General features: G+C 32.9%; 2 protein-coding genes and 1 non-coding gene across 9 annotated transcripts; all 3 read left to right on the top strand.

Moving 5' to 3' along the window:
- Positions 1-1,150: 1,150 nt before the first annotated feature.
- LOC118028332 (early nodulin-like protein 21) lies at positions 1,151-1,513 on the top strand. The gene has a single exon (XM_035031886.1). It carries the CDS (start codon positions 1,151-1,153, stop codon positions 1,511-1,513), a length of 363 nt encoding a protein of 120 aa, XP_034887777.1.
- Positions 1,514-1,892: 379 nt separating this feature from the next.
- LOC118028398 (small nucleolar RNA U3) lies at positions 1,893-2,106 on the top strand. The gene has a single exon (XR_004684020.1). It is a non-coding gene; the product is annotated as a small nucleolar RNA U3 (small nucleolar RNA).
- Positions 2,107-4,448: 2,342 nt separating this feature from the next.
- Positions 4,449-9,329, top strand: LOC118028365 (uncharacterized). 7 transcript variants are annotated; one of them, XM_035031936.2, is made up of 11 exons: positions 4,449-4,806; positions 5,067-5,158; positions 5,540-5,737; positions 5,958-6,046; positions 6,123-6,261; positions 6,855-6,929; positions 7,464-7,585; positions 7,666-7,741; positions 8,069-8,128; positions 8,960-9,084; positions 9,204-9,329. In XM_035031936.2, the coding sequence occupies exons 3-11, from the start codon at positions 5,600-5,602 to the stop codon at positions 9,214-9,216; spliced, it is 837 nt and encodes a 278-aa protein (XP_034887827.1). In that variant the 5' UTR covers positions 4,449-4,806; positions 5,067-5,158; positions 5,540-5,599; the 3' UTR covers positions 9,217-9,329. The 7 variants fall into 7 exon arrangements, with proteins under 7 accessions (XP_034887827.1, XP_073260876.1, XP_034887826.1 ...); XM_073404774.1 differs by lacking the exon at positions 5,067-5,158 and having other exon boundaries at positions 4,471-4,599; positions 4,743-4,806; positions 5,512-5,737; XM_073404775.1 differs by lacking the exon at positions 5,067-5,158 and having other exon boundaries at positions 5,545-5,737.
- The last annotated feature ends 1,796 nt before the right edge of the window (positions 9,330-11,125 follow it).

The following is an 11,125-nucleotide window of genomic DNA, read 5'->3' as shown; positions in this document are numbered from 1 at the left end:
ATCCCACACGATCTTTGAAGTGCGCCTGTCTAAGATCTGTTCAAATGTAACCCTATCTATTGCTTGATATAGATAGTGTTTCACTTGATGATCTTTCATCTTTGCATCATCATGTTGTGCCTGCTGCGTGGTGCTCAATGCACTCCCAAGAATCGGCTCCTGAATACCGATTTCCACAAGACTCCATAGTCCTTTTGCTCGCAGCAAATTTTCCATCAACTCACTCCAATGATCATAGTGTTGACCATCGAAATGAGGGATCTTCGTCAGGCTCTTATCCTCACTCATTTTCTTCACTCCTTGTTGTCGAGCTGCACCCTTTTATTGTGCTTAAGTCTATTACAGTCAGGTAACCCAGTAGGGGCTCTGATACCACTGTTGGAACCTTAAGAACAATTAATAAAGCTCACAAGATTGATGAAAATGCTTGATGATTATTTGGAAATCAATGCTGCTTAAATACAGCTTCTTACAAACAGAAATTGAGAAAAACTAGCTACTGTTAATACGTGGATTACATCACACATATTGTGGCTGGAGAAGTGGTCTTCTTTGACTGCCACAATCCCTAACAGATAGGGATAACTTTTATTCTGCAAGACTCCTTCAAACATTTCCTAACATGTGAGAGAGGTCGAAGCAGATGGGGAGAAGAGAACTGGGGGGACTTGAGCGGCTGGCTTTTGGGGAGAGTCCAATGAATCTGTTTTAGCTGAGAGGGGAGGTCAGCGGCGGTTTTTTTTGGTTCAAACTGATTACCTGTTGTTTCTTTGAATGTGGCCTCAGGACTGAAGCGAAACGGTGAGCTAAGCTTTTTTCTCGGACAAAAATGCCCTTGAACAAAGATGAAAATATTGTCCCACATCGAAGCAAGAGAGTTAACAAGGTAGCTGGATATCTGACGAAGGCAATATATATATGTATTTTTATATATATATATATGACAGATGAATCGTGACCGTGTGATCATGGATGGTCCTGCGGTTGTCTGACAGGCCACCCATTATTAGAGCTACAACGGCGACTCCCACAATCCCAAGTTCTCCTTTCTGTTTTTTTTCCCCTAAAGTTTTAGTACACAGCAAGATAGCTTCTGTAGCGATTGGCTTCCTGTGATACCATGAGCACTCCCAAGCAAAAGTAGTTGTTCATGGCGGTCATTTTCACTTCTCTTCGATACTTGTCGGTCTATTCCTTTGAATACCAAATCGACGGCAACGAAAACTGGGTTGTCCCTCCTGCCATTGATACCAGAATCTACGTTGACTGGGCCTTAGAGAACCGATTCCAAGTTGGTGATACAGCTAGTGATCAGTTCAAACACAAGGAAATACGAGATCTGCCTTTAGCTTCAATTTCCTGGGTGTTCATCATCTTTTTTTGCGAAGGTTTCAAGCACAGGAAGGATTCCGTGATGAAGGTCAGGGTAGAGGATTACAAGAAGTGCAACTCCCGTCACCCCAACTTCTTTTCCAACACTGTTCACCATCTTAATCATCCAGCGTCTTCCTAATTCATAAGTGGGGTTTCTGGACACTGCGAGAAGGGACAAAGGATGATCATCATTAAGGTTATCTCAACTGATCAAGAGACTAATTCAAATCTGCAGCTTTTCCTTCTGCAGGAGTGCTAGTCTTTCGGTGCCTGGAAAGTGCTCTTATCTCAGCTTGTTTCATTCTAACAAAATACCACCGCTAAAGCACCGCAGCCGCTCAGGGTCTTCCTCGTACTTTCATATTACTCTCCCCTTGGATACTACCGGGGCTCGAAGCAAAAAGTCGGACAGAGCGTTTTCCTCAAGGATAAAAAATCCGAGGACCAGATTTGTCCCACATCGAAAAAGAATGAAGAACTAATATAATTAATAAATTGTTTGATAAGCTCAAGACAACACGACCTTATTTAAACAGGATCTGTTCTGTAGAAACGTACCTCTGTATCCTTTACCACTTAAAAGACAGGAACCTAAACCTGGTTGAGGAACCATGAACGCGTGATCATAGCGTGGGTAATGGCTTGGTGGCCCTCGTGATCACCATGGCTGTAGAGGATCGTTTCCTAGCTATATACTTGGCTGGGAATGGTCATGCGGTTGTCTGACAGGCTCTGTCCTTTTTATTTTTGAAACTACACGTAGTTAAAATTCAGGTTGCAAACACCAAAGAGCTAACCAAAACTTTTTGAATATTTATTGTATTCTCGTTATTAAAGCATGCATGAATATTTTATTTTTAAAATTAATTTTTATTTTTTCAATTTTATTCTTATAAAATTTTATAGTTTTTTTGTAATTTATTTTATATGAAAATATAAGTTATATGTTTAATTGATTAATTTAAGTTGGTTCATATTTTTTTTTTCAATCACATCTTTTAATATTGAATTAATTAAGAATTATGTTTTTTATTTTTTTTTTCTATGATATTACCCCATTCTCATGACTCAAGTTGCGGGTTTGACAGATTAAACAGGGTTGACTTCAGTTTTTTTTAAATAAATATTTTTTCTTTAATTTTATCCTTCGATATTAAGTTGATTCGAAATTCAACTTTATAATTTATTCTAATTTATTTTTATGAGATTAACATGGTTTTATAGCTCGAATTGTATATTTAATAGAGTAATCTACTAGTCAATCCAGTAAACCATCATCTTAATATTATTTAAAAAAAAAAAATCTCTAAGTTATTAAAATCTCAATATTTTAAAATATATAATTCAATACATATATATATTTTGATATTAAATATACATTTTTTTATCTTAGATCCAAACCTGCAGTGCAGTCCTCCTTTTTGACCCCTTCTAGAATGTGATATCTGCCCATGTAAACAAAACAAATCTCAAGAGAATGATCTTTTATGTCAAATTTTATACATTTTTCTTAATTTGATATTTACTTTTTGTATCCCTTAAATGACCCTTTTAAATTCAAATCTTGGAGCTACAATTATGAAGAATTTATTATTATGTTTTTAATATACAAGGCCGATATGACAGATATATCCTTGAATTAACATTTAATTACTGTTTTGAAATAGAAGAAATGAATATAATTTATACAAGAGGATATGTTTTTTTTTTCTTTTTTCTTTTTTATGTTGAAATAACAAATCTCAATATAATTATTTTTATATTTTTATTTATATCTTTTTAACCAAATATAACTATTTCCTTTTTATTCCAATACACTAATCAAGATCGCCTAGAAAGAGATCTAGTTTCGGTTAACACACTAATTAATTTGAAGATACCCTTATCCCCTCGTATGATTGAAAAAAAAAATCTTAGAACTTTTATTAAAAAAAAAAAAAGGTGGTTAAAATAGCCCCATTATAATTTTATTGAATGAGGGTAACATTTGTCCCACCACCCATTTATTTTACATCTAAAAAAATATTATGTTGTTTGGAAGTATAGTTGCGGTTATTTTTTAAAGTGTTTTTCACTTAGAAATATATCAAAATAATATTTTTTTATTTTTAAAAATTATTTTTAAAATTAGCGCATTAAAATGATAAAAATACCAAAAAATATTAATTTAAAATGAAAAAAATAAAAATAAAAATTTAAAATTTTTTAAAACGCAAAAATAATCCATTCCCATTTGAATCTATCAATTTATTTCATTTCCATTATACAAATCATATAACTCCCATCACCTACCTTACTCAACTTATTATATGAGAAAACACCGCATTAATAATCAATCTAATTACAGTAAAATCAATCAACAACCATCATTGTTTCTTTCTCTTCCAAGCCAATAAAACCGCCCAAAACGATGGCGTTTTTACATTTCTCACACACTTCCCTATCTCCTTGGATAGTCCACTGCAATGTAAGCCATGGGGACCCAACCCTTACAAAAGTCCACACGTATTGTAACCCTACCCCTAATTTCATTTCTGCTTGCTTTCTTTCTGAAAATCTACAAATCAATCCCTATACTATATAAATTGTTTTCATTAAATCCCCTAAAAGTTCAAAAAAAAAAAAAAAAAAAAAAAGAGTTTGAAGCGATCAAGCCGTACCCCAACAATCCATGCTAGTGCCCTTTCTCGTGTAAATTAAAACCCAATTATTGTTGTAAAAAGCTACTAATGAGATTTTAGACACTTCCGTGATTTTGTAAGATTTACTTTCTATTTTTTTTTGTTTAAAATTGTGTTCATGATTTTTATCAGAAAAAAAATACAGATAATTGGTTATTGAAATCTTTTTTTCCCTATTTTCTAGGCTCATTAGCATATTAGTATGGAAAATTAGTTCAATATATTTAAATATTGAATTACTTTATGTTTCTCATAGATAATTTATAGTCAATTTTATGTTTCTCATGTGATATTAATCCATTCAAGACCTTAAATACCGATATATAAAGTTATTTATAATTGATGGACTGATTTGCAGTTTCTAAGAATTCTATAACAAACTTTTATTCATTTCTTCGGTTAGAGATTCCCATTGAGAGTCCTTCACATTGATTGAACCTCACGGCTTGCCATCATCTCTCGTTTGTGGGTGTGGATTTGCATTTTGCATTGATTGATGATTTGATTACCTATCGGTCTCAAACACTCTCACCCTCATCCACTCGTGAGTTTTGGATCCCTTCTCTTTCGTGGGTTATTCGCTTTTTGTTGAGTTCTTTTGCGTTAGCTTTCTTTGTTTAATATTCTCAAACACCCCATTTGCCCATTTGCCCTGTCATCTACTTGGCCTCTCTTTTGTTTCCTTAGATACCCATTGGCTCTTGATCTATAAAGGGTGGTCTGTGGTTTCTTCAATAATATATGAATGCTGGTAAGCTTTCTCTTTATTGGCTTTGTTGTTTTGTAATGTAGGATTTGATTCTTATATATATAATGCATGATTTTATTTGTCGATTAATTGGTATGAGTTTTCTCGCAATTTTGTGACATGGGTAGTTGCATTTTTTTTATATGATGCAAAGTGGGCTTAAATGTTGGATTTTTTATGCCAATGGATGCTGTGATTTGATGTCATTCACTGTATGATATATCAGGATTTGTTACATTTCGTTTTGTTTTGTCTTAATTTAGTTGTTGATGTATTTCGGTAACACGAGGAAGCTTAAAAAGCTTAGATTCAAATAAATTTCTGATTTTGGGGACCCCGTGTTGATGGTTTATAGGTGATTCTTCTTACTTAACTGGAGGGTTTTTTTTTTTTAATCGTTACGAGGACTAATAGTAGCTCTGGAGAATTACAATTCCTATGGCAATTTGCTTATGTCTTTACATGAAGCTAAACATGTTTGTTTATTTGTTCATTGGTTTGCTATTAGAAAATGCGGTTCTCTGCGTGTAGAAAATGGCAATGATTTTTCGATTACCTTGTAGCTCCCTTTCCTTTTATGGAAAATGCATAAACTATGTCAGATTATTTTGCTTTCTTTCTTTTGATTGGGAAATACAAACTAGAACTGATTTGTTTTTGCATCATGGTATCCTTTTATTTTGACCCTAACTTCTTCATTTCTGTCAGGGAAGAAATGATAGCGCAATATTAAAAGGGAAGAAAGTAGTAGAAGATAGCAAAGAGAAGATCTGCTGATCAAAAGGATTGTCTGTATATGGCTATGTCTACAGAGACAGCTATGGCTATCAAGTCTTACCAAAATCAGGCTGAGGCATTAGTTAAGAATTACTTATTAGCAGATCCTTTAATTCCTTACACTTCCGTCCTTGGTGGCATTTTTGCTTGCAAAGTGGTAATTGTCTTGCCTTTTAGATCAGTTTTGAACTTGAGAGTTGTTGCCTGACCAGCACTATTATGTTCATTTTAGCTTCAATGGAGGGTGTAATCATGCACCTCCCTCTTTATGATGATAGAGCAATTCCAATACATTAAGCTTTTTTGTACCTTAAGTGGGTTTTGTTTTGTTACCTTTTGCATTTATTAGTTCGTGCCTATGTTTTTTCTGTCTGCAGGCCTATGATCTCACTCAATTAATCAGCACTTTTTACATCAAGACTTATAATGGTCTTACAAAAATTCAACGAATTGAGTGGAACAATCGGTGAGTGCATGTTCCAATATTACCACCCTGTCATCAATTTTAATGGTACTGACAATCAGTGACCTAAATTTGGCAGAGGTATGTCTACAATTCATGCTGTTTTCATCACGGCTATGTCACTGTACTTTGTCTTCTGGTCAGATCTCTTTTCTGACCATCAGCATACTGGCATTGTTACATTAAGAAGTTCACAATTCTCCATTGTTGGACTTGGGGTAAGTTCTTTTTTAGCTCTGCTTTGGTGATATTTAATGACATCACATCTCTGGTCGATTCCCTTGATTTCAAATCTTTCTTTCTTTCTTCTTCTTCCTCCTCTTTTTTTTTCCTGAGATGATCTCTAATATCGTGGGATCTGAAAGCAGTTCTCTGAGTATGAACAACTCAACTATTAGTGCAATATTTTTTCCTTAGTTGTTAACCTCATATCCCATGTGTTTGCCGTTGGTACTGGTACCGCACAGTTTAGTGTAACTTCTCATATGTAAAATGCTCCACTGATTCAGATTGAACTAGTAGTATGCAGAGTTGTATTAGTAATCTTTCTTGGCCAGATAAGGTATCTATCCCTAATTACATGTGAGAGTTTTGTTAATTTCATGAGAGAGTTTTCTTTTTGGTTGGAAAATTGACTCACGATTGTCAACAGGCTGACTCGGGTATTCTGCTGATTTAGCTATTATCTTTGCATTTATCATATCTCTATGAATTCTTTGTCAGCCTTCCTGGATATTATACTTCTCTATTTATTTGTTCCCTGAATTTGACAAGTATTCTTGACATTAAAATAGTTTGCTTTTTTTGACAGGTTTCTGTTGGGTACTTCTTTGCAGACCTTGGAATGATTTTTTTGTACTATCCTACTTTGGGTGGAAAGGAGTATGTGAGTGCATTTAATGTGATGGAGACAAGTTGAACCTTTTTGTTTCTCTGTTATCTTAAAAAATGAGAATTCGTCCCAATACAACTGTTTTCATGTGCATGCTTGTCTTCTTTCTGCTGTGCTTTTAGATTAACTTCCTCCTGCACTACTTTGTGTTATAGATATTTTTGTTTCATATGGATTTTTTCTCTTGATTCATCTTGCATGATGGAGTTTTCCTCACAAGGAAGTAAGGTGTCTGACCTTTCATTTCACTTTTGATTTTCTCGGCCTCTTAGCATCCATCCCAGAATCCCTGATTCATTGATCTGTAAACGAATTCGGGATACTGTTTCTGTATGTTAGAGTGGTGAATCAGCACAAAATTGATTAATAAGAGAGGACAGAGGACATTTTACAGCACTGCAGATTATATGAACAAAGTTGAACACAAATTAGCTCTCGAATGAGGACTCGCAATATAGTGCATGCAGTAAAAGTTCTGACTTTGAAGGAATGCCATTGCAACTCACAACTGGTCGCATTTGGTTTCAGGTTATCCATCATTCTCTTTCTACAATTGCAGTAGCATATTCTATGTTGTCTGGAGAAATGCAGCTTTATACATACATGTGCCTGATCTCCGAAGTGACAACTCCAGAGATTAATATGAGATGGTAGGTTTTGTGATGAGGCCAATTCTTGATAAGCTCCATCTTTTTTCTTAATGCTAACCTTTTTTTTTGTCTCTGTGTAGGTATCTTGATACAGCTGGTCATAAGAGGTCTGCTGCGTATCTTATTAATGGTCTAGCAATCTTTCTTGCTTGGCTGGTGAGATCTTCTTGAATATCTAGTGATTGTTGCTTCCTTTGCTAATTGTTGCACATTGATATCCATGACAATAAAAATGTCTATATGTAGATGTATGCACAAACTAATCTAGATCATTAATCATGGATGACCTTATTGCCAAAAATTAAACCATGTGGTTACTTATGATACTTCCAAGATTTTAATAAGCTGGCTCAGATTTCTTGCCTCTTGTTGGCCACTTAGTGGCAAGAACAAAGATCTCGCTTATATTCAATAATACAACAGAACTACTCTTTCCTTGATTTATTATTATTAATATCTTCTGAAGCAAACACTGGAATGCAGATGGCAAGAATTCTGCTGTTTCTTTACATGTTTCACCACATCTACTTGCACTATGATCAGGTAATGCCCTCTTTCGTAAATATTTGTATCTTATATGCAGTAGACTTGTGCAAATTAAAAATATTTGTTATCTGCAATTATTCTATTGATTTCAGTAAATAATTCAAATCTGCAAGAATGTTAGTTTTTTCATTAGTAATCCACTTAATTGCTAAAGAGAGGAAGATAGGTGGAAATGAACAAAATTTAGAAATAGCACGAGTGTCATATCAAAATTTAGAAACCTATTCCTCTGTTTTCTCTGTGTCAGAACAAGGTAAACATGTTTTCTTAAACTACCTCATTTTGCTGCCTGCTTTTGTTTTATTGTTTAAGTACGAAATAATGATTCCTCAAATAACTATTTTAGTACAAAGCTTCCTCGTCTTCTTGTTTGTATGCACCCACTTTATTTTATTTTTCAATTTCATGCACAGTAATTTGGCTCGGTGCAATGCGTTGTGTATTTTTTGTTCAAAATAATTCTTGACATTACGTGAAATTTGTATGATTCTCCCTTTTCTTTTCATTTTGGTTCCAACTATGTTCAGTTATCCTATCTCGTTTTTTCATCAATGATTTCCTAACTTCCCAAGTTTCCTAACTATGTTTAGTTATGTTATCATGTTTTTTTTTCCCGATGATTTCCTAACTTCCCATTTTTGAATGATTTTCTCTTTTCTATTCATTTTGGTTCCAACTATGTTTGGTTATGTTACCGTGTTTTTTTGTCAATGATTTCCCAACTTCCCAAGTTTCGTCCGAAATAGTACATGATCATAGTACAGGGTATGAATTTGATATGTTTAGCAAGTCATGATTGATGATCACAGCTGCTTCATTCATTGACAGGTTATCCAGATGAGCCTCTTTGGCTGTTTTCTAGTCTTTTTGGTTCCAGCAGTACTATTTATCATGAACTTGATGTGGTTTGGGAAGATCATCAAGGGATTGAAGAAAACCTTGGCAAAAAGACAGTGAGAGATATCACATAATAACAGTTTGATCAAATCTGTTTCTCTATACCCGGGGTCTAATGTTCCTTCCTTTTTCTTTTTTTCTCTCTTTTTTTTTTCTTACTTTCTTTACTGTATAGGATAGAGGGCTAAAACCAAAAGAAAAGGTGATCAGATGTTGGAAATCAAATTATTGTATATGATTTACGAGGATCGTGCACGCATCGATCCTTAAATCCACAACTAGCACATGATGTTCCTTTCAAGCAGTTCTACACACTACAGCACTTAGCTTCCTTTTTTTTTTTTTTTCCCTTAAAGCAAAGCTCCTAAATTTACCTTTAAGTTTGTGTCATTTATTCATTTTTATGTTAGTATTTTTAATTCGATTAGTTAATCCTTGTATTCTTTGATTTTGTTTAATTGACCTTTGTAATTTTTAAATTTGTCAAATTAACACAATAACTTAGTCATATCAAGTCTTGATTTTACTATGCATTTAGATATGATATTATTTAAATATTTTTATTTATAAGATTAATTTTTATATTTTTTACGTCTTTATCACTAAATAAATTATCCTAGAAAAATAAATTGATAAATTTGCAAGGAAAAATAAATCCAAGACAATTTATATAGTAATATGTCCCTATATATATATATATAAGAATTAATAATAATGGATCTTTATTGACAAAACTAGAAAGACTTGCCTTTTCTTCTCTCCTACTAAAACATCATTTCATATCTCTGTTCCCTTTCTCCTTCTCACCATCCAAATGAAAGGAAGTGTTAATTACGCTAAGAGAAAATATATAAATGGTGGAAATTGATTGGTAATTGATAGCAACACTACATTTAAAAACTTCAAATTAAATGGGGATAAGGCCAGGCATGAGAAGAGCTAAGAAATGAGTTATGCCCCGTGGTGAATTGGAAAGTTGTTAGACAGGTCACGTTACGTGTATTATGAGTTACATAAGTTGACATCCAAGTCAACGTTATTTAAAAATAATTAAAAAAAATTAACTGGATAATAAATTGACTTACTAGATCAACTAAATTATACTAGATTAATTTTCACCTAGTTTAATTTAAAACACATTCAGGCTAGCCAGGGTCAAGTTAGCAAGCCACTAATTCACCCGTTGGAATAAACCAGGTTTAATAATTTAAAAATAATAAATGATTTCTGAAAAAATAAATTAATATTTTTTTCTGAATTCATTAGCAGATCGTGGCCATAAGCTACAAGCCAAGGATTATAACTACTTAAGGGGTTACGATGATAGTATTATTTTATATTGGCTAAAAAACAAGGATTTTAATTGTTTATATAACATGAAGAGTCTTATCTTTTTTAAAAGAGATATTTTTTTCAAAAAAAAAAAAAAACCTGCTACATGATTGAATCCATGTCAACTAGTACAATACCTTTTAAAAAAATTTATTATGCAGACATGCATCATCATTAAAGCTTTTGAGTTTTAAGTGGAAATCCAAAAACTACATATTTCTATAACAAACTAGAACTAAAACACAAAATACATGGACAATTCTTTTACTTAATTAATCAAATATTAAAATGCCCTGCAGGTGAGCTAGCAGCTTAATTAATAGTAGTTAAATGGTAAAAAGTTTAATTATAAAAAGAAAACATCCTTAATTTAAATCTTACTACTTGTATTTTTCAAATCATAAATAATTATGAGTTTAAATGCTATTTTTTATAATTTAACTTCTGAAAGTGACTACGTGTTCAATTGTGTCTCCATTATATATATATATATATATATATATATATATATATATATATATATTATATATACACACCCGTCATTTGTTATATGTAAAGTACGATATTCTATGAAAATATGTGTTTTGACGAGCTTTTCTTATCAAATAATTTGACGAGTTATAACACAGATCTAGCTAGTTCAAGAAAAATTTTCGATGATTTGACCTAGCAACTAGCTAGCCGCATCCTTCCACCATCTTTTCTAGAAATTCAAAGATGAATTAATGATTATTATTTTATTTTATATATGTTTTAATTTGATGC

Source organism: Populus alba, chromosome 15 (assembly GCF_005239225.2).
Source record: "Populus alba chromosome 15, ASM523922v2, whole genome shotgun sequence".
Classification (NCBI taxonomy): Eukaryota; Viridiplantae; Streptophyta; class Magnoliopsida; order Malpighiales; family Salicaceae; genus Populus; species Populus alba.
Note: the sequence above shows the minus strand (reverse complement) of the source record. Positions and strands in the feature narration are given on the sequence as shown.